A 26,181-nucleotide genomic window follows, 5' to 3' on the forward strand; every position below is an offset into this window, starting at 1 on the left:
CGGGCGCTTGGAGCTTGGGGAGTGAGACTTTGAACCTCTTTAGTTTTGGTTATAGGTTAAACATCCACATAGTCCAAAATTCAAAAGTTGAAAAAAGAGATACGGTGAAAAGGAATTTTCCCCACGATCCAGCCCCTGCCCCTCAGTTCCCCCTCCTGGGGGCCCCTGCAGTCACTGGCTCCCTGGGAATACTGAGTTTGGAATTTCTGACCAGAGTGTCCCATCCCATCTGTTTTCCCTCTAGAAGAGGCCCCCCCCCCCCGGGAGGGGGTGCTGGGGGTACCCAGTCGTGGAATTTGGGACCTGAACCAGTTGCCATGAGGATGGTGGTGGCCTCCTTCCTGGGGCTGAACTTGGCCCCAGCTTAAGAGTATCCTACTCAAGCTGCTCAGGAGGGGTGCGGCCCATCAGTTCTCCTTTCCAACTGCTTAGAGCACCCCTGGAAGCTCCTACCTCCCACCTGGGGACGCAGGTGTCCGATACCCCTAGCTGGGGCTCCCACAGTCTCCCTTTATCCCCTGGTATAATTTATATACTTTCCCCATCTTCCTGCTCCTTTGACAGTTCAATTACACTCAGATTTAGTGAACACTTATGATATGTCCGGCCTGGTCTGGAGACAAAAAGTGAAATGGACACAGCCTCCTCCATCCAGGAATTCATGGTCTAGAGGGGGAGGCTAAAAAGGAGAGAGATCATTACAATTCAAGATGGCTTATGATATGTTCTCTGATACTGGGGGTACAAAGAAGTTCCAGGCTAAAAAGCCTGACAATAGCAAGTGTTGGTGAGGGCATGGCTCAGTGGGCATACTTCTAGTGGCCGGTGAGAGGGTGACTTAGAAAGGCCACTTTGGAGCATAATTTAGTGATTCCTAGGAAGTTGACCATGCACCTTTCCTGTGACCCAGCAAGTCCACTTTCTAAGTTCTCACTCTGGAGTAGAGTTTTTCAAACTTTTGGACAGGTATCCTCAATAAGCATGAACTGTGATCCAGAACGTGCCACACACACCTTTCACCCTAATGGTGACTCCGGTGACATGTGATGCACATTATTTTCTAATCAATTTTTTTTTTTTGCACACAGGGAAAAACTACTGGACTGCCAGGGAAGTCCCTCTAATCAATTATGAGTTTTAAAAAATGCTGATCTTGGGGCTTCCCTGGTGGCACAGTGGTTAAGAATCTGCCTGCCCATGCAGGGGACACGGGTTCGGGCCCTGGTCCGGGAAGATCCCACATGCTGCGGAGCAACTAAGCCCGTGCACCACAACTACTGAGCCTGAGCTCTGGAGCCCGTGCGCCACAACTACTGAAGCCCACATGCCTAGAGCCCATGCTCCGCAACAAGAGAAGCCACCACAATGAAAAGCTTGTGCACCGAAACGAAGAGTAGCCCCCATTCGCCGCAACTAGAGAAAGCCTGGGCGCAGCAACAAAGACCCAACGCAGCCAAAAAAAAAGACCCAATGCAGCCAAAACTTAATTAATTAATTAATTTTTAAAAATGCTGATCTTTACCCACTCACTTGATTTCATGACCCACAAATACATCTGAGTCCATAGTTTGAAACACTCTGCCCTAGAGACACTCATGTGTTTGCACAAGGAGACAAGAATGTTCACTGCAACGTAGTTGTAATAGCCAAAACCTAGATAGGGCTTTCATGGTCACCGACCAGATAGATAAACAAATTGTGATGTGGTCAGGAAGTGGACTGTCACACCTCTGCTCCAAGTACCAAAGGATACACATGGGGTGATACTATTTATATAAAAGGTAAAAAACCTGAAGAGTGATAGGGTACATTGTTTATGGATACATCTGTACCTGGTACAAGCATAAATCAGGACAGTGGTTCTTCCTGGAGGGAAGTGTAGCTGGGAGGCATCCATAAGGAACTTCAACTGAATTTTTTTTCACTTTTTTTTTTTTTTTTTTGTGGTACGCGGGCCTCTCACTGTTGTGGTCTCTCCTGTTGCGGAGCACAGGCTCCGGACGCGCAGGCTCAGCGGCCATGGCTCACGGGCCCAGCCGCTCCGCGGCATGTGGGATCTTCCCGGACTGGGGCATGATCCCGTGTCCCCTGCATCGGCAGGCGGACTCTCAACCACTGCGCCACCAGGGGAACACTTTTTTTTCACTTTTTCACTGAATTTTTAAGGTTTAGTTTAAAAATATATATACTGGAACCACTTTGCCAAATATTAAGATTTGACAAAGTTGGAGGAAAGGTACAGGGTGCTCACTATATTTTTGATATATTATTTTAAATTTAATAGTATTTCTAAAAATATTTCATAATAAGACTTAAAAGATTGCTGCTCCAGGACATCAGGGAAGGAGAATTTATTCTGACCATAGGAATACAAAGAGGGGGGTGGTGGAGGGAACCCCAGGAACCTACAGAAGTGGGACTGGACGTGGTCCTAGGGAAATGAGATTGAACATACTCAGTTCTTCCTAACTGGGGGGATGCTGTGCTGATGGCTTTATCCCACTTCCCCCACATGTTGGTACAATATTCTCCCCCATTTAACAGACAAGCAAACAGAGGCCTTTAACAGATGGAAATGGAGGCTGAGAGAATTGCCTCTGGAAAAATGGCAGAGCTGGGCCTCTAACCCAGGCCTATGAGAGTCAAAGCCTGCACAGTTCACAGCACGGTTCTTGAGGAGTGACCTTTGTGTCTGCCGAGGGTGCCTGAGTGGGGAGGGGCGGGGACGGACAGGGTCTGGTGTGTTGAACTAAGGCCTGTAGGCTTGATCCTGTGAGTGATGAGAAAATGCAGGAAGCTTTCAAGCAGGGGAGCAGGACAGTGAACTCACTGGAGCTGTATCATCAGTTTCTTAAATTTTATTATTATTTTTTTGACCAACTGAACCTTTCTTTAAACAAACTCTAACTCAGAACCCAGATACATAAAAGCGCTTACAGTGGAATTGGTTTTGCAGAGGCAGGTGGCCAGCGGTCTAGAGCCCAGGAGTGGCTCCTCTGGGAACACAGCATGGATGTCGTGGTTCCGAGGAATACACAGAAGCAGTGTGTGTGGTAGGAGGCTGCCAGGGGCATCCCTACCAGGGTTTCTCAGTTGGATGACAGTTGTGTTCCCCTCCTCTGAGTCCTTCTGGTTGGTGGAGGGACGGAGGCTCAGAGCACTCCCGATCTGGGGGTGGAGGGAGAACCAGCGGCATGTGCTTTTGGCAAGATAGGCCTGACCTCCACTTCCTGGCTGTAAGACCTTGGCTGAGTTATGGAACCGTCCATTTGAATCTTTTTTTTTAATTATTAGTTTTGGCTGTGTTGGGTCTTCTTTGCTGCGCCTAGGCTTTCTCTACTTGCGGTGGCTGGAGCTACTCTTTGTTGTGGTGCGCAGGCTTCTCATTGCGGTGGCTTCTCTTGTTGCGGAGCACGGACTCTAGGTGCGTGGGCTTCAGTAGCTGTGGCATGGGGGCTCAGTAGTTGTGGCTCACGGGCTCCAGAGCTCAGGCTCAGTAGCTGTGGCAAACGGGCTTAGTTGCTCCGCGGCATGTGGGATCTTCCCGGACCAGGGCTTGAATCCGTGTCCCCTGCATTGGCAGGCGGATTCTTAACCACTGCGCCACCAGGGAAGTCCCCATCCGTTTGAATCTTAGGAGAGGAAGGACATGGACCCCTGGATATGGCTGGGGCAAGGAAGGCACGTGTGCAGAGTGAAGCCCCTGGAGGAGTGTTTCCAGCACATTTCTCTTCAACATCACTGTCTGGGGAAGGGGAAAGTCAGTTGGGCTGAGGCCGGTGGCTTGATCAGAGCCTGGTGCCCAGCAGAAACCAACACATACTAGGCCCTTGATAAATGCTTATGGAACAAATGCATATATTTCCCTTCTGTCCGCAGGAAATGCAGTGGAGGCCTGACTTCTGGGAGCAAGTGAAGCTGTTCCAGTTGCTGGCCCTTCCCAGCTGGGCTCCAGGGATGGACAGCTGAGGCTCCAGTGCAGTGTAAGGCAGTGGAGAGAGTACTGGGCTGAAGTCAGGAACTGGGGGGTCAAGGGCTGGGCTTCTGGCTCCAGTTGCCATGAACCGGCTGTATGACCTAGAGGTCTGGTTCATCCTTCGCTGGGCTTTGCTCATCTCTTTTTGGCAGAGTGGCCTGGGTGAGGTTTTTCCAACTGCAATTTGCAACCCATTGGGTACATTTAAAAGAGCAATTTAGTGGTTCACAATCAGTATTAAAAACCAAACCAAAACACAAACAGAACAGAAAATATCAGAGTGCAATCACAGGTCATAAGGATAAGTATTGTTTTGTGAAACTATTGTTTTGCTTATATATAGATGAAGGTGCCGACTGGTCTGATGTAAAACGTATTTGCTACTGTGGATCCTGGTGAAAAGAGTGTAAGACACTGAATTCAGCAATCCCGGAGGTGTCCTCCTCTCCCACATTCTAGGGGTCTTTGTGAAAAAGCCACAGGCCCAGGGGCTTTTCTCTCACTCCCCCTGCGTGTCAGCAGCTGTCTCTCTGCTCTTCGCTGCCTCACCCCTCCCCGGGTCTTTCTCCTTCCTGCTTCAGTCCTCAGTCCCCTCCTCCCTTTCTCCCAGGGACAAGCCTCCCCCTTCCCAGGAAGTCAGGGTGGGGTGGGGTGTGGGGTCGGAAGGGAGTAAACGTGATCGAATGGCGGTGGCAGTGAGCACTGTATCCCAGAAGCAAAAATAAAGGACTAGGAAGCAAACACCCAAGCACCCGGGAACGGAACAGAAAGTAGGCGAGCTGGGGACGTGCGTCTGAAGGGAGGACTTCGTGAGCAAGAGCTCAGCGGCGACACCGCAGCGGGTCACTCACAGGGGGCCGGCACTGGCCTTGTGCTTGTTGGCGCTCGGGTGCGCAATTAACTAGCGAAGGTAGTTTTCACTCCTGCCCCCCTCCCCCCGTTAAAAGAAAAGAAAGAAGAAGCCGGGAGTTTTGGAGCCAACTCCTGGAGAGGGAACGGCTGAACTGATTAGGAAGTTGGATCTCTTTGTACACAGGAAAGCGGAGAGAAAAAAACAAAACCCACCCCATTGCTTCATTTCCCCCTCCAAGCCCGAGCACTTTCTGTTGTGCAATGAAAAGGCTTTTCACGTTGAGAAAAATGAATCCCGATTTGCGCTGCGAAGGAATGAGCGCGCCTCTCGGAGCGAGACGGCTCTCAGCTGGGCGCGGAGACGGCGCGGTGGCCGCAAGGCGACCGCGGCCTGGGCGCTCGGAGGCACCTCCTCCGCGCGCGACTCAAGGTAGCGCCCGCGGGGTCGTTGGACTCCCCCTTCCGCGGGCTGCTGCACGGCTCTCGGCGACCCGAGGGCCGAGGAGTAGATAGTTCGGGGAACCTCGAGGGCGAGAGCCCCAACTACGGCTGGGCCTCCTGGGGATGGCGGTTCCGCGAGTTTGGCTGGGGACTCGCCGGAACTGAAAACCTGTCCCGGGAGCCCGCTGGGGCCCCGGGAGCCCGCTGGGGCCCCGGGACCCCTTGGAATCGCTGGGGGCAGGAGGCCGGCTCGGCGTCCGGGAGACCGGGCCGGGACGCGCTAGGGGCGCGGGAGGAGGGCCGGCACACGTGGGTGCCGGCGGGCGGGCCGTGGCCGGGTGCGGGGTGGGGGCGGGGTGTGGCTTCTCCGCCTCCCGGGCGAGATTTACATGTGTGTGTGGCGGCCCCAGACTTCCTGCTCTGCTACGCTGCAGGTACGCGCGGGCCGGGCCGGGCGGGCGGCGGGTGAGCCGAGACGCGGGCACCTCCTCACCCGGACGCCACCGCCGGCTCCCGGGCCGCGCCGCGCAGCCTTCCGCCCCGGGGGCTGCTACCCCGCCCCGGCCGCGCCAAGCGCCAGGCTCCGAGGTGGGGGCGCGACCCGCTCGGCCTCCCCCGTCATCTCCGCCCTCAGCACCTAGCCTGGCCGCGCGCCCCTGGGCGCCCCCACCGCCCAGCCTCCCCGGAGGGCCGCAGCCATGAGCGAGATGTCCAGCTTCCTCCACATCGGGGACATCGTTTCCCTGTACGCCGAGGGCTCAGTCAATGGCTTCATCAGCACTCTGGGGTGAGTGAGCCGAGTTCGGGGCGGGGGGGCGCGGTGGGCCCTGGTGCTAGTTGCGTGCGTCCTGCTGCCTCCCGCCGACAGAGGACCTGGACGTCCCCAGCTTTAAGGAGCGGGGAAACGGCTCGCCTCCTTTCAGAGAAAGGAAGTGAAATGTTTGCCCAGGTAAAGTCGGGTGCCCAGCCGGAGTTGTCAGGAGGCGTCCCCCTTCGCGAAGCCTCCACCCTGGCGCTCTCGCCCTTCTTCAGAAGGGGCGGGGAGGCCGAGACTTGCTCTGCAGGTGGTCCTTGTAAGGGGGCAGGTGGGTGGCTGGGGCGTTAGTTAGGGAAAGGCATCCGGGCCTGGACGTGACCGGCTCTGGGGTGGGGCGGAGCCGTGGCGGGGTGGGCAGGCTCAGCCCGTAGTCCTCTAGTAACAGACCTGTCGCACCTTTGAAGGGTCGCACCTTTTCCTCCTAGCTCTCTTCTGCCCTGCGCCCCCCCCTCCCCCGCCCCCATCACTAGGAGTGTCTTCGCAGCCCTCCCCTTACAGGCGTCCCAGGTTCCTGCCGGCTGCCCCCTTCTCCTCGCCTCTCCCTGTCAATTTCCTGAGTAGCTCATCTGGCGCCTCTGGGTCCCTGGTCCCAGGATCTCTGGAACACTTTACCACCATTAATTAATTCTGGCTGCCACCCCACAGGGTCTGGATAAGCAACGAATCAATTCAAGGCCCTGGAGAGAGCCAGGCCTGAAGCTGGCATAGGGCAGGGCAAGAATTAGAGCGAATGGGTTTTATCTTCAGAGAGCAGTTGAGTGAGTCGGTGGGGATGGGACGTAAGAGTGATTTCTCCACCTCTCCAGCCTCAGGGCAGGGCCTGTTACCTTTGTCACATTTTCAGTCTGGGTACTTGTGTTAAATGGTCTCATCTTCCCCACCACACCCAGCCGTTTTATTTTAGGGTAAACCCACCCTCTTCTGCCGACCCTACCCTCATCTGGATGCCAACCAGCTGCAAGGTGTCCTCTCCCTGGGGGCTTCGGAGGACAGCCTTGGCACTCTAAACCCAGGGCTGGCTCGCCCTGAGCTGGGGAGGTGGGAGTCACCTGGCTCCCTTGGTGTCTTGTTGGGAGTTTAGCTTTAGTCCTGTGGGAAAGATCGGGAGGGTTGGAGGTCTGGCTTAGCCAACGGGGAATGGATGCTGACTTGGAATTCCAGAATACCTGCGCTCCTTATCTCAGCACCCTCCAGGCCTTCTCATTCCTCTCCCCATTCACATGTGGACTCCCCAGCCCTGCATTCCCTCCCGGCTACATCTCACTTGTCTTGCTCAGTTTACTAGAGGATGGGGTAAGCTGCATCCGTGGCACATAGTAAACACGTCTGATAGCGCTGAGGGAAGGAGCAGAGACTGTGGGGACGTGGGGGATGCAGGGGCAGATGGTGTCCCCCTGCCTGGTGTCTGAACAGTGCTGGGGGCTTTTGGGAAATGACCATCTTCTCTGTTGGCTCTGAGTGCCAGGCTCAGGGCTGAGCACACTGTGGGGGCTTTTTTTTTTTTTTTTTTTTTGCGATGCGCGGGCCTCTCACTGTTGTGGCCTCTCCCACTGCGGAGCACACGCTCCGGACGCGCAGGCTCAGCGGCCATGGCTCACGGGCCCAGCTGCTCCGCGGCATGTGGGATCTTCCCGGACCGGGGCACGAACCCGTTTCCCCTGCATCGGCAGGCGGACTCTCAACCTCTGCGCCACCAGGGTAGCCCTGTGGGGGCTTTTTTAGCACCTGTGAGGATCTAACAGAACCAAGGCCGTCCACACAGGCCTCATCCCCTCACTAGGGATTCCCTCTATTGCTTCCTAGCACAGCTCCCTCCCGCCCTGGCCCTTCCTGCCCCAGGAAGCTGCTTCCTCCAGTCCAGTTTGATTCTGAGGCAGGGCCTGGTGACCGCCCAGAGCCATTCTACTCCAGGGGCCGGTTCCCAGTGCAAACATCTCCAGGAGCTCCCAACTTCCGCCGATACACGCACGCCCACCCTCCCGGCACTCCCACCCTCCCAGCCTGGCCTTCTAGCACTGGCATGTGCTGGCCCCAGCTTAACTTTCTATTTTTTTTTTTTTTCACCACCCCCTTCACGACCCTGACACTCCAGGTGCACCACCTGGATTGGGATTCCTGGAACCTTCCCCACGCTCTTGCGGTCTGGTGTGCTCTTGTGGTCTTGTCCTGGTCTCTTTACCTTTGTTCCAGTTGCTCCTGCCCTTCAGCCAGCCTCCACCTGAGTAAATCTGACCCACCCTCTCAGACCTGGTACAAAGCGGCCCTCCTTTGTGAGATCCAACCCCCCTCCCCCACCCCGGCAGAATTAACCCCTTTTCCCCTGTGCTTCGCACTGCTTTATACACTTTCCTCTCTGGTGTTAATTGTGTTGTTTTACAATTAGTTGAAGGTTTCTCTGTAGAGCCCTCTAACACTGGGCACTTTGCCAGGATTATCACCCCATTCCTCCACTCAGGCACTGTGCCGGGCGCCTTCTTAGAACTTCACGCAGTGAAGGAATGGTTTCTAAACACCCTAAGGCATCGCTACTCAAAGTGTAGTCCTTGGTTCAGCAGCATCAGCATCTCTGAGAAGCTGGTTAGAAAATACAGTCTCACAGCCCTGCCCGTCCTGCTGAATGAGAAGCTGCATTTTGCGCCCCAGGGGATTTGGAGCCTTAAAGCGAAGCATTGCTCTATGTGATTCTCTCTCTGCTCCAGCCTCACCAGAATCTTTCTGCCTCCATCCTCAGCTCTGGTCCCCTTTGCCTTCATCCTGGCTGTTGGTGCCCATGTCTGCGAACCCTGGAGGCTGATTTGACTGAGTTCCCAGGCGATCGCAATGCTCGGTGCCCAAGAGGTGCCAAGTAAGGGCTGGAGAAAATGAATTTGATGAGGACAGGGGCAGCCTTGGTGGACAGTGGGACTGGCTCAGCTGGGGGAGTGGAAAGGGGGGCGGGCATTGTTGGAGGAGGGAGTCTGGGGCAGCTTCAGATTCCAGCCAGGCTCTGCAGAGCCAAGTGGAGGAGGCCAATTAGAGCTGCCTGCGTAATTACAGCTCCCAGTGGAGATTGTACATTAACTCTGGGTTGGGAGGATGGGAGGGGTCTGGGGAGTGGATCCTGGAGCAGGTTGAGACCTCAGCCGGGACGGGAAAGCAGGCCCACGCCTGTTCTTGGGAGGAGAGCATGGCCGGGGACACTGCCTTATCCCTCACTCCGGGTGGGAGGCAGCAGAGGCCAGGGCTGCAGCAGCGGGTTAGGGCCACTTCAGGTGAAGGATTTACTATGGCTCCCGGCCAGTGACTGTGGGAAACCGGCCCTGCGTGCAGGGTAGGCCCCTCAGGATCTCACGTCCAGTTCCTAGAAGGTCTCTTTTGAGTGCCCAGAGGGGTGGCCCCCAGACCACTGGGATAAGCTGGGGAGTGCAGGTGAACTGGGTCTTGCAGTCGAGCTCCCAAGATTTGTCAGATTGCCTCCGCCTGCACATGGCTGGGCCTTGGAGCACCATTTGGGGGCTCTCAGGGCCTCTGGACCTGTGTCACCCAGGGCTGGGTGATCTCAGGGAGTAGGGTCAGAAGTGACCTTGGGATTCCGTGTCTACCTTCCAGCCTGATCTGCTTCCCCAGGAGGGTGGTAATTGGAGGTCTGGACCCAGAAAACGTGGAGGTAAATGTGGAGGAAGTCCCAGGTCCCCAGGGTCAGTACCTGCTTTGTCACTAACTGCATGGGTGATTTTGGCAAGGTCCGCCCTCTCAGAGTCTGTTTCTATCAGCCTGGTTGTCCTCTGAGGTGCTCTGTTTGCACCCGAGAATCTCCCTGGGGGTCTTTAAAAAAAAATTCCAGCTCCCATGTCCCATGTCAGACCAACTGTAGTAACATTTCTAGGGGTGGGCATCTGAGGTTTGGATTTTTAAAGCTCCGCAGTGCTTCTAATGTGTACCTGGGGTGGGGGGGTCCCTTCTCAGGGCCCTCTCAGGCTGACAGGCTGTGAGGAAGCCTAGCTATTGGGTCTGCCTGCCCCTTGGTCCAGAGAGCCCATCTCTTAGCCTTCATCAGACTTCATTAAGTCATTCAACAAACATCTAATGAGCACCTACTATGTGCCAGGCACTGTTCTAGTCACTGGGGAATCAGTGATAACCAAGACAGAGTCCAGCCTGTTCTAGTCTGTACAGCGGAGAGCTGGAAGAGATGGTCTTTAAGGGCCCTTTGTGCCTTAAGTCCCTGAGACTCATGTGATTTCAGGAGGGGGCGCTGCCCCTCCCGTGCAGACGACATTCCACTGGCAGATTTCAGACCTGCCCTTGGCTTTCACTTAATTGTGATTTCACTGGAATGAGATGTTGGACTTAGCCCTGTCCTGTGCCGCAAGGCAGGGTCTCAGCCTCCACTAGGTCAATCCATACAACTCATGTTTTTTAGGAAAATGTATATTTTTTTCTTTCTTTCTTTTTTAAATGAAAAATTTTTTTTTGCCGCGCCCTGTGGCTTTTGGGATCTTAGTTCCCTGACCAGGGATTGAACCCAGGCCCTGGTATTGAAAGCTCTGAGTCCTAAGCACTGGACCACCAGGAAATTCCCATACATATTTTTTTCCTGATTAAAAAATAATATATGCTCCATGGAGAAAACTTGAAAAACTAAAATAAAAAATGATCTGTAATACCACTGTGATTATATTGACAGCCTCTATATGGGCTTTCTAGCCTTTTATGCACACAAATAAAGATTTACAAAACAGTATCACATTGCACATCTGGCTTTGTATCCTGTCTTTCTGGGGGGAATACATTAACCTGTGTTTTCCCATGCGTGCCAGCCTACGACTGTTGTGGCCACAGAGCATCCCCTGGTATGATGTACCTTCATTTATTTAAGCAACTCTAGTATTGGGCATTCAGCTGGTCTCTAAATTTTTTGCTGTTCCAAACAATCTGCCCTGAACATCCTAGTCCATACATGCCCGAACACTTGTCCAGTTATCCTCTCAGGATAGATTCCCAGAAGTGGAATTCTGAGATCAAAGGGAAGGCACATCTTTATTTAATTTTTCCTGCCGCGCCGCGTGGCTGCGTGGCTTTTGGGATCGTTCCCTGACCACGGATTGAATCTGGGCCCTCAGCAGTGAGAGCTCAGAGTCCTTATCCCTGGACCACAAGGGAATTCCCAAGGCACATCTTTTACCTTGCTGGCTCTTTCTAACTCTGCACACTTCTCTGGTGGCGGAGGAGGTGGAAACGGGGACCCTGTGCCCTGGGGGATCTAGCCCACTTCACATCACGAGTTTGAGAGTGTTGTGCTAGGGATGTGGGGAGTAATACCAGCCTCTGCCCTCGAGGTTGGGCCAGGTTGGGCGTGGCGGCTGCAGTGGGGAGGGGGTGAAGTAGAGAGAGGGGTGGTGTGTGGGTTGCCTGAGGACAGGATCAGCCCCAACGTCCCACCGAGGGACTCCAGGGACCCAGGCTGCATGCAGCTCCTGGGCCTTAAAGAATCCTGCTGTAGCCACTTGCTTACACTCTGTCCTGCCCGACGTTCCTGACCCCATGTCCCCTCCCCTCCCCTCCCCTTCCTGACTTGGCCCAGTGGGGCTGTGGGGTGGAGGCTTGGGTTGGGGGTGGAGTGCTGTGCTGGATTTTAGGGTGGGGTCACAGGAGCTTTCTGCTGCCAGTTTAGGGGCAGGTGTTTGGGTTTGAGTTACCCCTGAGCACACGTCTCCTGCAGTCTACCCGCCCCCCCGAGGCCTGCTCGCCACACTTCACCCCACGTGGAGCTGGGGGGCTCCTGCCTGGAAGTGGGGGCTGTGAGGGAGGTGGGAAGGAGGCCTGGGAGAGGGGGAGGAGAGCAGACCCCAAATCTCCAGTAAGTTCATCACAGGCCTCTAAATGTCAGCTCTGAGCTCCCCCAAGTGCATCACGCAGGTCATGCCCAGTAGTGGCAGTGGTTCCCAGCAGTTGTGCCTGTAGCCAGCCTGCTCCAGGGAGGACCCCTGGCTTAGTGGGGCTAAGCGATTTGCTGGGGTGGGGCTGGGGGACGTAAGCCAGCAGGAGCCCTGCGCGCCACGCCACCAGAGAGGAGGCTGCAGGACTCTTCACACCGGGGTGGAGATGAGACTGGGTGCTGACAGCACAGTGCATCTGGGGGGCAGGGAGGACACACTGCAGAGGGCTTCCCACCTGAGGAGGTGGACAGTAGGGACTCCTTGCAGGGGATTGAGTGGGGGAGTCAAACGATCACTGTGGTGTGTAAAGGTACATATTTGTTTCGCTGGCAAGTGGGCAGAGCCAGGAGAGACAGTGAACGTAAATCTTAGCCCAGGGGCAGCTGCAGGTGTTTGAGGCAGACACCTGTGCATATCTGGTTCACAGATCCCTCTCCCATCACTCAGCCAGCCAGCCATCACCCGCTTCTACCAGCCTGCGGGAGAGCCGGCTCTCCAGGGTCCGAGTCTAGAAATGGGTGATGGGGGTGATGGAGGTCATGCGAGGGAGAATTCAGTCTGTGTTTCAGAGATGCAGCTGATGATAGACGGACTTCACCGAGTGTTTACAGCTCTGGCCTGTGCTGTCCCTTTGACCCCTTACCACCAACCGGAGGCGTATATATAATTTATAAAAGTAGAGAGAGGGACTTCCCTGGTGGTCCAGTGGTTAAGACTCCATGTTCCCAATGCAGGGGGCACGGATTTGATCCTTGGTCAGGGAACTAAGATCCCGCGTGCCACGTGGTACGGCCAAAAAAAAAAAAAAAAAAAAATAGAACCATTGAGAACACCCATATATCCACCACCTAGACTTAATCGTTGTTTACATTTTGCCATATTTGCTGTTTCTTCTTTGCTGAAGTATTTTATGGTAGATTACATGCATTGCATTTTTTTCATCTCTGCATCCTTCATTTTACAGGAAATAGGCTATGTTCCTGTGTAACCACAGTGCTGTTATCATACCAATTAGTAATTTCCTAATAGCGTCTGATGCCCAATCCATAGTCCAATACACTCAATTGTTCTCAGTCTAGCCTTGACCACTAGTTTCTTTAAATTAGGATCTACTCAAGGTCCACGTGTTAATTTGATTCTTATGTCTCTTAAGTCGCCTTTAATCTAAAGCAACGCCCGGCCCCCACCTCTTTCTACCTCCCCCGGTAAGCAGGAGGTTGTAGACTTGTCTCACTTTCTGGAGTCATCAGGGCTGCTTTGCTGCTCTATTTCCCAGAGAGCCGAGCAGGGATGTGGAGGAGGGTGGCCTGGGCTTCACGGCTGCCCTGCTAAGGCTCCTCCAGCCTCAGTCAGGTTTGCGGGGCTGAGAGCCCAGTCCCCGCATGGAGAGCAGGAGAGAGGCCTGGGCAGGGCAAGGCCGACCTGTGAGGGAAGGGTGGGCTGGGTGGCCCAGGGTTGCCCCTCTTCTCGGCCTTTTCTTAGTTCTCTCTTGCGTCTCCTGCTCCCCATCCCTCTTGTCCTTGGCCTAACAGAGACCCCAGGACTCGCCAGAGCCCACCAAGTCCTGAGAGCCAGCAACCCAGGCCTGCGGCAGAGGCAGAGCCCCGAAGGCTTGCGCCCTGGCCAGGGGCCCTTCTTTCTGTCGGGCCAAGTTTAGTCACTTTTGCTGCCTCTCTTCCTCGCTGTAGAGGCTCTTAGGGGTTCCCTGAGTGTGTGGCTTACTGTCCTTCCTAGACTTGAGCTCTCTGAAGGGATGAGCCATGCTTGTTTTAAATTCCATATACTGGTCCCTTCGGTGGCTCAAAGTGGATCCTTGGTAAAGACCTGTAGAGGTCAAGTAAATGGATGTTTTTGCAGGGATGCAGAAGTGAAGTTCTTTTCTCTGATGGGGCCAGTGATCCCAGCCAGTGAACCTGGGCTCCTCTACCAACATTTCTCCCCACCCCTACCTAGTGGATGTGACTTTGGTTTTTTGGGGAGGAGGAATCCAAGGCCCCAATCCTCCACCAGCCAATCCCAGTGTTCTGACAGTGCCTGCCTTGGGAGTGGCCTTCTGTGGGTCTAGCCTAGATCTGTGGGGGTGGTGGCCAGTGCCCTGGGCTGGGAGTCAGGGGATCTGGGGTTTGGAACTGGCTGTTCTTTAATTGTTGTGTGACCTGAGCTCGTCAGTTTCCCCCTCCACCCTCTTTTCCAGGCTAGATCAGGGAGGGGCAGTCTGGGGACCCTTTGGGATTTCCCTAGTCTGGTGTCCTCCTCCCTTAGCTGCTCCTCTGATAGTCACTTGCCCCACTTCTAGCTCCCTTCTTCCTCCTATTTATCTAATCTTTCCGGACAGCACTGACCTGCCCCACTGCCTTTTCCATGGCTCCCACCTGGATCTCAAAGTCCACCCTGGTCAGAATGGGGCCAGCCAGGCCCCTGGATGCATGTGCCTTTCCCTCTTCCTTCAGACCAAGGTCTTGGGGTGCAGACCCCGGGGGCATTTCAGGGACAGCGGCCTTCTCCACATCCTTCTAGAGCAGAGATGTCCACCAACTCCTGCTCAGAGGGTCCAGGGCAGGCCTGCCCACAGGCTTCCTGCCCGACCCTCCCTACCCCTACTACCCCCTCCCCTTGCCCACTCTACTGATGCCCTGTTGAGCCCTGCACAGTGCAGGCTCAAACTCATCTTGTGTCACCCAATGGATAGAAGGCTTACAGCAGACTGTCCTCAGGGCTCCTGAGTGTCCACTGGGCTGGGGGGGTGGGGGGTGGATTGCACAGGTGAAGGTCGTGGCTCCTGTCCTCACAGCACACAGCATGGTGGACGTGAGCTTCCAGAGGGTGGGGACCACACCCAGCACATAATCCCTTTGCAGTAAGATTTTGTTGAACGGATGGAGACCTAGATCGTATAGGTGCCATCAACTGACCAGCTGTGTGGCCCAGTGGTCCCTTAAACTCAGTGAACGTCACACTGGACTGTGGTAAGAATGGAACGAGGTATCGGGTGTAATTTATAAATTAAAGTGTTCTGCACATCGGAGCGTCGGATTTTCTAAGATGATCTTGGCTGGGGTGCCTTTAGTTAAGGGGAGATGCCTCATGTGGTGGAAACGGGGCAGGGAGCTCTGCAGGAGCCTAAGCGCGGCCTTGAAGATGGCAGGACTCGGAGGGAGCTTCCGCGTGTGCAGAGGCGTGGAGCGGGGGACAGCGAGATCAGAGGGCTGGCGGGGCGCGGGAGTAGGCCCTTCCCTGGATCTTGGGCGCGGAGGTGGACGCGCTCAGGAGGGGAGGGGGACAGTGAAGCGACACGGCAACTTCTCCCAGGAGAACCCGGCTCTGATTACAGCGCCAGGTGCGCATCGGAAGCCGGACACCAATCCACACAGATACCCCCACCACGAGGGAGAACGGGGGAGCTACGGCCCGGGATGTAGGTGCCACCAGGTGGGGAGGGTCCTTCGGAGCCGCCTTCCGCGGGCTCCCGGGCGCGGGGTGAGGAAAGCGCGGGCGCTGGTGGCTTGTCCCGCGCCCAGCCCCTCGCGCCCGCCTCCCACCGCCCCCGGGCGCTCCTGGCACAGGCCCAGCGTCCTGGCAGCGGCCTGCAGTCGGAGGCAGGCCGGGGCGAAGCCGCGCTCGCATCCCCTCCGCGACGCGGCTGGGGCGACTGCCACACACTGGGAGGCGAGTTTCGCTTCTCGGCGGGGGCGGGGCTCGGGCGGGCGGACGGAAAGCGCACTGAGGCCTCGGCGCGTCAGCTGGGCGCGTCAGCTGGGCGCGTCAGCTGGGTCTCGGCGGGCCGGGGCGGGGTTTCGGAGGGGCGGGGGCGGGGCGCTCGGCGACCACCTCGCTGCCTCTCCCTCTACCCCGAGGGACAGAAGTCCCGCCGCGCCCTCTGAGGCTTCTCCTCCATCAAAACTTACCTGTCTGCTGTAACTTACCTGTCTGCTGCTTCCCTTGCAGCCCATCTGATAAGGGCTTTCCTGCTTATCTGTTAATGGCTTCACGGGACACTCCTCCCATCCCCTCCCGCCCAATAGCACCTTCTTGGGATACCTCAGTCCTAAGGAGTAGGTTCAGAGGAATGGAGGGGAGGCTTGTGAGGGGGCGCTTGGGGACATTTTGGGACTCTAAACATCCTGCTGCTGGCTGCCTTCTTTGCCTACGGACTTGGTGGAGGGCTGCCCTAAGCTACAGCTAGGAAATGAAATGATGGGAGGGGCGAGGCGCCATCCCTTAGAGGTTGCAGGGGAGGGGTACAGAACGTTCCCAGGGAAGTCGATTTTGCTCATCCAGAACCCACACTTGGAGGAGGGAAGGGGTGGAATGTTGGATCCAGGAGGAAGTTCTGAAAGTCCCATCTTCCTGACCTTGTTTTCCCGATACCTTGTGGGAGCCCCCTGCCTTTTTTTTTTTTAACCGTCCACGTGGCTTGCTTCTCTGTTCTTACCATTCCTGACCCCTCTTGGCTGCAGGTCTGGGATGTTTTCCTTCCCAACCTTGCTTGAAATTCTCCTCCTGGAGGCCATGCTCCCCTACTGACCAGTCCCTCCCCTTTTCTAAGTGGCTTCAGCTTGCGCTCCCAAAGCAGTGACCTGCTTTGTAAACCACTGGGCACTGGGGAGGGGCTGAGCTGGAGACAGCAGGGTTTCAGAAGCTGTGCCAGAGTGGGCGGGGACAGAAGGACATCCACATAATGACCAGGCAGATTTGTGCCAGGGGGATTAGGAAAAGCACGCCAGGCATCCACTTTTGCATGTCTTTTTCCTGCACTTGTGACCCAGGGGAGGGATGGAGGGGTCTGGGGTGAGGATGGGTTTTCCTCAGACAGGGAGTCTCTGGGGAGGTGGCCTACACAGGGCCTTGTGCACTGGTCAAGATGGCGGCTGTGGGGACTATGCCAGCCTCTCCTCAGTTGCACCAACTTCCATGATGCCCTATGGCTGTCCAGCACCCCCAGCAGTGCCAGGTGCCAGGCCCTGGCCGAGGCTTCATCCCCTTCCCTACCAAAACTTACCATCCTGTGTCTCCTCCCCTCAGGGCTTTGCCAAGAGAACCAGCTAATCTGATTCACTAATCTCTGACAGGAAATTCTATGAATTATTCAAGGCTTTGCACAGCTTCTGCTTCTTCTTTCACACCTTGTCTGATTGACCAAGCTCTGACCTCTCCCTTCCCTGGACGAAATCCACAGATTGGCATCAATGCATATTCCTTATGTCATGAACTCTTCTGAGTATGTGACTTGTCTTCCTGATGAGATTTTAAACTCTCTTAGGGACCTTATCTTTTGCTTCTTGTGGACTTCCCACAGCAGCTAGTAAAATGATTAATTCACTCAATATGTGTGTCCTGTGTGCCCGCTCTGCACCAGGCAGGTGGTCCAGATGCTGAGGGTACAGGAGGAAGCAGAACAGACACATCCCTGTCCTCATGAATCTTCCATCTCAGGTTGGGGAGGATAGGAGCCAAAATAAATAAAATATATAGCAGGCTGGGTGGTGATATGGAGAACAGGGAGGAAGATGAGAAGTGTGGGAGAGAACAGTTTACAGTTTTTAAAAGGATAGGGAGGGAGGGTGTCCATGGGAATGGGTCATTTGAGGCGAGATCTGAAGGAGGTGAGAGAGGGAGTCAGGAGGGTGTCTGGGGCAGAGAGTTCCAGGCAGAGGGAGAAGCCAGGGTCAAATCTCCTGGAATGTTTGAGGAGCCTGGAGGAGGACTGTGGGATGGAGCAGAGTGGGCCAGGGGCTTGGGGAGGAGATGAGGTCTGAGAGGTAAGGTGGTAGATCATGTGGGGTCTTTCAGGCCATAGTGAGTTCTTGGGTGGGTGGTTCTCTGAGATGGGTGGTTCTGGAGAGTTCTGAGCAAAGAACTGCCCTGATTTAACTGACCTTTTAAAGGGATCCCTTTGCTGCTAAGTGGGGAACAGGCTGTAGGGAGATGAGGGGGGGGCCAGGAGACTAATGGGGAGGCAGTTACATCTAGGTGAGAGCTGGTGGGGACCTAGACAGGGTGGTGGTGGTGGCATGATGAAAAGAGGTCAGATTCCATACATATATATATTTTTTTAACTTATTTAATTAATTGATTAATTAATTTTTTATTTTTGGCTGCCTCGGGTCCTAGCTGCGGCACGTGGGCTCCTCGTTCTGGCGTGCAGGCTCCAGGGCTAGTAGGCTCTGTAGTTTGTCGCACGCAGGCTCTCTAGTTGAGGCGCGCGAGCTCAGTAGTTGTGGTGTGCAGGCTTAGTTGCCCCGCGGCATGTGGGATCTGAGTTCCCTGACCAGGGATCAAGTCCGCGTCCCCTGCATTGTAAGGCGGACTCTTTACCACTGGACCACCAGGAAAGTCCCATCATATGTATATATTTTTAAAAATTTTATTGAAGTATAGTTGATTTACCATGTTGTGTTAATTTCTGCTGTACAATAAAGTGACTCAGTTATCTATATATATTCTTTTTCCTGTTTTTTCCATTATGGTTTATTACAGGATATTGAATATAGTTCCCTGTGCTATACAGTAGGACCTTGTTGTTTATCCGTCTTATATATACTAGTTTGCATCTGCTAATCCCAAACTCCCAGTCCATCCCTCCTCCATCCCCTCCACCGCAACCATGTCTGTTATCTATATCTGTGAGTCTGTTTTTGTTTTGTAGATAGGTTCATTTGTGTCATATTTTAAAGTCAGATTCCATACATATTTTGAAGATAAAGCCCACAGGGTTTCCTCACAGATTAGGTTTGAAGGGTGAGTGGAAGAGAGGACCAAGGATTGACCCAAGGTTTTGGGCCCAAGCAATTGGGAGGATGGATCAGCTGAGATGGGGAGGGCTTCAAGGAGAGCAGGAGCTCAGCTTGTAACGTGCTGAGTTTTCGATGACTGTGGACATCCAAGTGGAGATGTGGAGTGGGCAGTTAGATCTATGAATCTGGAGTTTGGGGGAAGAGGGATGGCAGAGGTGGAGGTGGGAGTCATCAGTGAATGTATAAGTGGTGCTTTGAACCCATGCTTGTGGCCGAGATGACCAAGGGTCAGTGCTGATGGAGAAGGGGAGAGGGCTAAGGACTGAGCTAGAGGCTGGGGATGGGGAAGGGGACCAAGTGAGTCCTCGCAGCAAGCTGCCCTCTCCCCTCCCCTCCCTGTCACGGAGAGGTCCCCCACAGCAACCCCTGCACCCCCATGCTTCTGGGACCACCTCTGTAGAGATGAGAGCTCCAGGGACCTTGAGATCAACCGGAGGTTTAGCACAGCTGGGGCAAGGAGGTTGTGAGGCTAGCTAGGGAGTGGGTGGAGGTCAGATCACAAAAGGCCTCGTTGGCCAATCCAAGGAGGGGAGGTGCAGAAGGAGGCTTTGGAATTAGCTCTGTGGCTTCAGACAAATTATTTAATGTTCAAACCCAGTTTCCTCCTCTGTAAAATGGTGCTCATGACTAGCCCCTTGGGGGAAGTTGGTGAGAATTCAGAGGAAGTGGTTGTGAAGTGCCGAGATAGAGTTGGCCTCTGAAATGGTGGGTCATCATCATCACTTTGTCCTAGAGGCTGGGGTGGCATTGAAGAATGTTAAATGCAGGAATGGGTGGATGGATGGATGAGTGGGTGTCCTCCAGAGACTCAGGATTAACCTCAGCCATGGCTGGAAGGGAGGAATTTCAAGCCCAAGGGTGACCAAAGCAGAGAGTGTGAATTGGGCCTCACTGAAATCGGGAAGGTGCAAGGTTCACTGTCCTGTCTTTGAGACCCGGAGGCCTGTCCCCGTAGTTTGGTGTCTCATAAGCTTCTCTCATCTGTTCGTCTGTCTCTAGGCTCTCTGTGCTTCTGTTTCTTATCCTGTTTATCTTTCTGACTCTGTCTTTTCTGTCTCTCCCTTCCTCTCTGTGTCTCTGTGTCTCGGTCCCCTTCTCTCTTCCTCCTCTATCACCTGCTGCCTTTTCAGGTCTGGGCAGGGTCTCAGGGCTATGACAGGAGTTATATCCGCAGTGTGTGACAGCCCAGACTGGCAGCAGGTCCCCAAGGGACAGCTCCAGCTGGGGGGTCGGGGCTGGGCTGGGTGTGTCTGTGAGCTTTTTGTGGGGTCTCCCCCATCCCCATCCAGGAGACCTCGTCTTTTAACAGTGGTGCCAGGAAAGGGGATGACCTGATGGCAGTGGGTTGTCAGTGATGGAGAAATTTCTTTGTTTTGTTTTTTTAATTGAAGTATAGTTGATTTACAATGTTATGTTAATTGTACAGCAAAACGGTTAAGTTATACATATATATACATTCTTTCTTTTTTCGTATTCTTTTCCATTATGGTTTATCACAGGATACTGAATATCGTTCTCTGTGCTCTACAGTAGGACCTTGTTGTTTATCCATTCTACATATAAAAGCTTATATCTTCGAACCCCAACCTCCCACTCCATCCCTTGAGAGGTTTCTTTGGAGGCCTCCCTGGTGCCCTGGAACCCCCTGCCCTGAGGGAGGGACGGGACACCTGGGGAGGTGGGTGTCTTCTTTCTGCTGACCCAGCTGCCTTGTCGCCCAGGTTGGTGGATGACCGCTGTGTCGTGGAGCCCGCGGCTGGGGACCTGGACAACCCTCCTAAGAAGTTCCGAGGTGAGACCTCTGCTCCCCCCACTAACTCCCCTCCCCCTCCTGGCTGCTGAGTCATGGACCTCGGACAGAACCCATTCAACCCAGGGCCCCAGTGGGCGGGTTAGGCAAGGTGCCGCCCACAGCCCCCTCACACTGCTGCCTGTGGAACCCCCATCGGCTTGAACGATGCCATCTCGGCAGGATGGCCTCTGCCTTCGTTTTCCGGGGGCCACACCCCACTTCTCAGGGGCACACCCACTTCTGGCTGGGGGCCCGTTCTCCCCTGACCTCCCTACCACCCACAAGGCTTTCTTTGTCTGTGTGACTGGGCGTTTTCTGAGGGAACAGGGGAAGAAAAGAGAATCTCCTCAGGTGTTAGGAGGCCCAGGGTGAGAGCCCTTCTCTGTGCTGCATGGTGAGGGGGTTGGACCCCATGGTTCCCGGGCAAGTGCCTTCCCTCTCTGTGTCCTCCGAGGTCAGTGGGCGCCTCAGCCCCGCCCCACAGGCCCGGGGGCCCTCGTGAGGATGAAATGATATCCTGCTGTCACTGCGCCCTGCAGGAGAAGGTGTCATTGTGGTGATTACTTGTGAGGCTGAGAGAGACAGGCAGACGGAGCCTGGGCGTGGTGGGCAGGTTGGGAGCAGGCAGGAACACGCCAGGCCGTGCCACCTTGGCTGCCCACGTGGCTGCTTCTCTGGGGAGAGAACAGCTGGGATTGTCCTCGAGAGGGATGCGGTTGAGGGAGAGGAGTGGGATTTACGACAGTCCTGTGGCATCCTTGGCGCTCTCTGTCTGCTGGGGGCCTTGCCTATCTGTCGGAGTGTGGAGGAGATAGAGGGCTCCTCCCAGGCTGCAGGAGGGCCCCACATCTACTGTTCTGCTTCCATCGTGTGCCTCTGAGTGGGGTCTTAGGTCAGGACGTGCCTGGCTCTGTGGGGCCCGCCTCCGGCACTGGACCTTCCTCACCACTGCAGACCCCTCTGTCCTGCCCCATCTGGCCGCACTGCCTCTCACCTCATCCCCTACCCCTGGCCCTCCCTCGTTCCCTTTCGCCACACCAGGCCCGCTGCTTTTCCTCACATTTATTAGCCGTGCTCTGGGTAGAGATGGGGGTTCCGGGTGGTCGTGTGGGCTGCCCGCTTGGAGGTACAGCCCTGGCACTTTCCCGGAGCCAGGAATAGGAGAGCTTTGATTTCTGCTCTAGCTGAGGGTTTTGGGTGAATTCTTGGGAAGAACTTAGAATGGAAGAGAGTGGTTGAGGTCCCGAGGCTGGGCGGGGCCAGGGCAGGAAGGGGACCGGGGCTGAAAGGAGAAGGTGGGTGGTGTGTCTCGGAGTGTGCAGTCAGCTGTGTGGTGTGATTGGCGGTGACAGGGAGGTGGGTGTGGCAGAGGATATTTGCCCCTGAGTTCTGGTAGACAGAGTTTGGGGCCAATTTTTGACAACAAAACAGCTACTTAGCAGAACAAGTGCTCCTTTGACTTCTTGTCTGCCTCCCACTCCCTCCTTTCTCTTCCTTTTTATTTTCCCAAAGCCCGTGAGCAGGGCCCACCCCAGCGTCGGGGGCTGCTCCGTGGTCCCCGAGGCTGTGCTGGGCACCCCCAGCTCCGGGAGATGCCAGAGGGGCTCAGCCCCCAGCCTCCTCCCCACCCACCCTGCTCCTGGCCTGGCCTGGGTGTCTTGGTGAGGCGGGCAGAGGCCCCTCTGGACCCCCTGTGGCCCAGTGTGGACCTGAGAAGAGCCCACCTTCTGGGACAGAACCAGGTCTCTGTGCAGCCCTTTGGCTGGCGAGTAAGTTGGAGTGTGAGAACCTGGGACAAGAGACACAGACTCCAACCTCTTCAGCTTTGAGGTTGAAGCCCAGAGAAGAAAGGTTGAGCTTGGCCTCCAACCATGGAGTCCCGGTTCTCATTGTTCCATGTTTCTCCTGCAAACAGCCCCTCCCTGGAGGGAGGTCCCAGCAAGGGCATGGGGACCATGGCAGGCATTTTAGAACTTGGTTGGAGCTCATCAGAGATGGCCAAGGTGTTCTGAGGCCACCCTGGGGTGGGCCCGGCCTTGGCTGGGAACTGTGGTGTCTCCCTCTCTCCCCGCATGGCTCGCGCTGGGTCGGCCAAGCCCGTGAAGCCCCCGCCCTGCCTCCATCAGCCTCTGGTTAGCTCCCTGTTTGTGGTTTCAGCTCCTGCACCTTCCAAGGCCATCTCAAGCCCCGACATGTTCAGGGAATTTTTTCCAGAGTTTGCAGGGCCTTGGGAGGCCCAGGCTGCCAGTGCCCCAATGTGTAGGGCACCCCACACCAGCCCAGCCTCCCCGACCTCCGCTTTGTTGTAGGGGTCTTGGGTTATGGCTGCTCAGAATCCTGCTCTCCTGGCCGGGCCAGGTCTGGGCAGGTCCCCTCCCACAGCATAGGCGTGGGAGACCCATTGCAGAAGGACGCACCTCCCCGTCCACCTGGGAAGCTCAGTGCTCACACCCCCGGCTAAGGCGACCCCACGAAATGTGTAGCAGTCACTTACCCACGTAGTGGGCGGCAGGTGCTGGGGAGGGGGCTGATGAGGGGACCTCCCTGTGCTTGCACCCTGGGTGCCCTCCGCCCCCAGCCTCATGCCTCTGCTCTACCTGCCCATCTTCCAAGACTGGTTTATTGTTACTTTTATTAAGATCCGCTTCAACTACTAAAATGAAAAAGTAAAGAGAAAGATAACACAACCTATGCACCCACTACTGAGCTCTCTCAAATCCTTTTTCCTGTGTTTATTTCAGGTCTTTTTCATTTTTAAAGAGATAGCATCTTATGCATGTAGCCAAAGCCCCGTGTGCCTTCCCCTGACCTCTTTCTCTTCCCCCTCCCCAGAGGCAGACACTCTCAGAAACTGGTATGCCTCATTCAGGGGCCTGTTTTTATACTTTTGCTTTAATACGTAGAGATATTTCTATGATGAATTATATAGGGTATTCTTTTCCATTTTTCCAACCCTGTATGTTGAAGGTAGCCTTCTGTACAAATCTTTCTCTACTTTTTTCATCGGTGGCTTCTCTTGTTGCGGAGCACAAGCTCTGGGCGCGTGGGCTTCCGCAGTTGTGGCACATGGTCTCAGCATTTTGTGGCTGACAGGCTCTAGAGCACAGGCTCAATAGTTGTGGCGCGTGGGCTTAGTTTCTCCGCGGCATGTGGGACCTTCCCGGGCCAGGGCTCGAACCCGTGTCCCCTGCACTGGCAGGCAGATTCTTAACCACTGCGCCACCACGGAAGTCCTCTGCACTGTTTCTGAGACTTATCTGTATTGACCTGCATGGCTCTAGTTCATCTGTTTAATTGCTATGTAATATTCCACTGAGTGAGTAAACTGCAGTCCTTTTATTGGTTCCCCCGTTGATGGACGTTTATCTCATTTGCAGTTTTTGGTAACTGCCAACAATGCTGCAGTGAGCCCCCAGTACACGTATGTCTCCCTGGGCTCGCGGGCAAGAGTTTCTTGGGTGCGTTCCAAGGGAGGGTGACCTGGGTGAGAGGTATCTCTCCTGTCTTGCTAGGAGCGGCCCTGCCGCCTTCCATGGGGGCTGTGAGTGTTTACCCCCACCCCTCGCCCCCGTTCACCCCTGCCAGACTGTGGGTGCATGGGGTGGGGGTGCTCTTGCTGCACCCCTATCCTGGCTACACTTGGTTTTGTCCCACTTAATTGTCTTCCAGCCCGCTGGGTGTGAAATGCCATCTCACTGTGGTTTTAATTTGCATTCCTCTGACTACTAGTGAGACATCTTTTCATATGTTTATGAGCCACTTAAAATCTTGTTCATCATCTTTTCTTTTTCCTCTTTATAAAAGTAATACAGGGCTTCCCTGGTGGTGCAGTGGTTCAGAGTCCGCCTGCCGAAGCAGGGGACGTGGGTTCGTGCCCCGGTCCGGGAAGATCCCACATGCCGTAGAGCGGCTGGGCCGGTGAGCCATGGCCACTGAGCCTATGCGTCCGGAGCCTGTGCTCTGCAAGGGGAGAGGCCACAATAGTGAGAGGCCCGCATACCGAAAAAAAAAAAAAAAAAAAAAGTAATACAAATACAGGCTCTAGGATCCAGCAGATGGGAGCATCCCATCCCACCCTCACTCACCTCCTGTTCCCATCTCCAGGGACAACCCTACTAGAGAATCCGACTAGGTAGTTTATTCATCCAGTTACACCTCCAAATGTTGTGCAAACATCCATCGAGAATCTGCTCCCACGGCCCTCTCCCATCTCCACTGTTGTCCCTCCAGGTAACCACTTTCTTTAGTTTCTTACGCATCCTCCCGTGGTCCTTAATGCAACTGCAAACATATGTTCAGACTTCCCCGATTTTCTTACACTGGGGTAGCATTCTATATGCACTGCTCTGTTCTTTGCTGTTTTTACTTTGAGTCTTACTGTGGATAGATCCTACTGGAGATCTTTCTATATTAGTATATAGAGGTCTTGAGCTCTCTTTCTCTCTCTTTTTTTCACTTAAAAACTCATTTTTGTTCATATCCTGGACAACTGTGAAAACAGTGTTCCTATGGTTTACATAGTTTTAAGCATTTCAAAAATAATTTTTTTTCAACTGTGGTGAATAGCCACGTGAAGTTTACCATCTTAACCACTTTTAAGTGTACAGGTCGGTGACATTTAGCGCAGTCTCATCAGCCAGCACTGCCGTCCATCCACAGAACTGCTTTGCCTCTTGTGAAACTGAAGCTATATATCCATTAAATAATAACTCCCCGTTCCCAACCCATCCCTCACCCCAACCACCGGCCGACTTTCCATCTGTACGAATCCGACTAGTCTTAAGTACGTCACCTGAGCAGAATCGTACCTTATTTGTCATTTTGTGGCTTATGTCACTTAGCATGATGGCTTCAAGGTTTACCGGGATTGCAGCCTGTGTCAGGGTTTCTGACCACTCCCCGCTCTCTCACAGCTCCATAGCTGTCCTTCATGTGGCTCCATCGTAATTTATTTAACCAGTCCCCTCTCATGGGCACGTGGGCTGTTTCTAATCTTTATCATTCCCGACAGTGCAGTGAAGACCCTTGTCCCTTGTCATTTTGTACAAATGCAGCTGTGCTCTTGGAATGAAGGACCCGTGGGGGGATTGCTGTGTCCAAGGGAGGGGGCATCTGTGGCTCTGATCTTTCGTCTTGCGCCTTGTCCAACAGCGTAATAAGAGAAAGCAAACCCATTCACCCTTCTCATCGGTTCTTCTGCTTGCTACCCCAGGTTTTGCTTATTCCGGGAGAGTTTCTCTCTCGGCCCATCCCTCCACTTTCTCCCCTCCCCCTGCCCCCAGCAGCATGCTGGCGCTGTTGTAGATTCTCCATGGTCACCTTTATTAACCCAAGTGTCATAGTCGCACCTGAATTTCTCATCCTGTCAAGTCCTGCAGTGCTCCGCCTCACGTCTGCCTTCCACCAACCACGCGCCCTTTTTTAGTTTTACATCAAGACTGAATAAGCTTTGCATTCTCTTCTGTAACCGCAATGGAGTCTTCGGGGTTCTGTAAGTTGAGTCTAAATGTTAAAGATTAGAAACAGATGTTTACATGATTTATACCGAGTTTATGTGTAATTGTGGCTGGATAACTTTATTCCCTGTGCTC

The 26,181-nt window shown here is 54.4% G+C and overlaps 1 protein-coding gene across 1 annotated transcript in view; it reads left to right on the forward strand.

Moving 5' to 3' along the window:
• Positions 1 to 5,959: 5,959 nt before the first annotated feature.
• Positions 5,960 to 26,181, forward strand: part of ITPR3 (inositol 1,4,5-trisphosphate receptor type 3) — a 66,073-nt gene continuing 45,851 nt past the window's right edge. Inside the window, exons 1-2 of the mRNA XM_065886467.1 lie at positions 5,960 to 6,056; positions 20,520 to 20,590. Of these exons, the coding sequence (XP_065742539.1) occupies positions 5,968 to 6,056; positions 20,520 to 20,590 (160 nt within the window). The 5' untranslated portion in view covers positions 5,960 to 5,967. The remainder of the gene's footprint in view (positions 6,057 to 20,519; positions 20,591 to 26,181) is intronic.

The sequence above is a fragment of the Phocoena phocoena genome, chromosome 10 (genome assembly GCF_963924675.1).
Source record: "Phocoena phocoena chromosome 10, mPhoPho1.1, whole genome shotgun sequence".
NCBI classification, from domain to species: domain Eukaryota; kingdom Metazoa; phylum Chordata; class Mammalia; order Artiodactyla; family Phocoenidae; genus Phocoena; species Phocoena phocoena.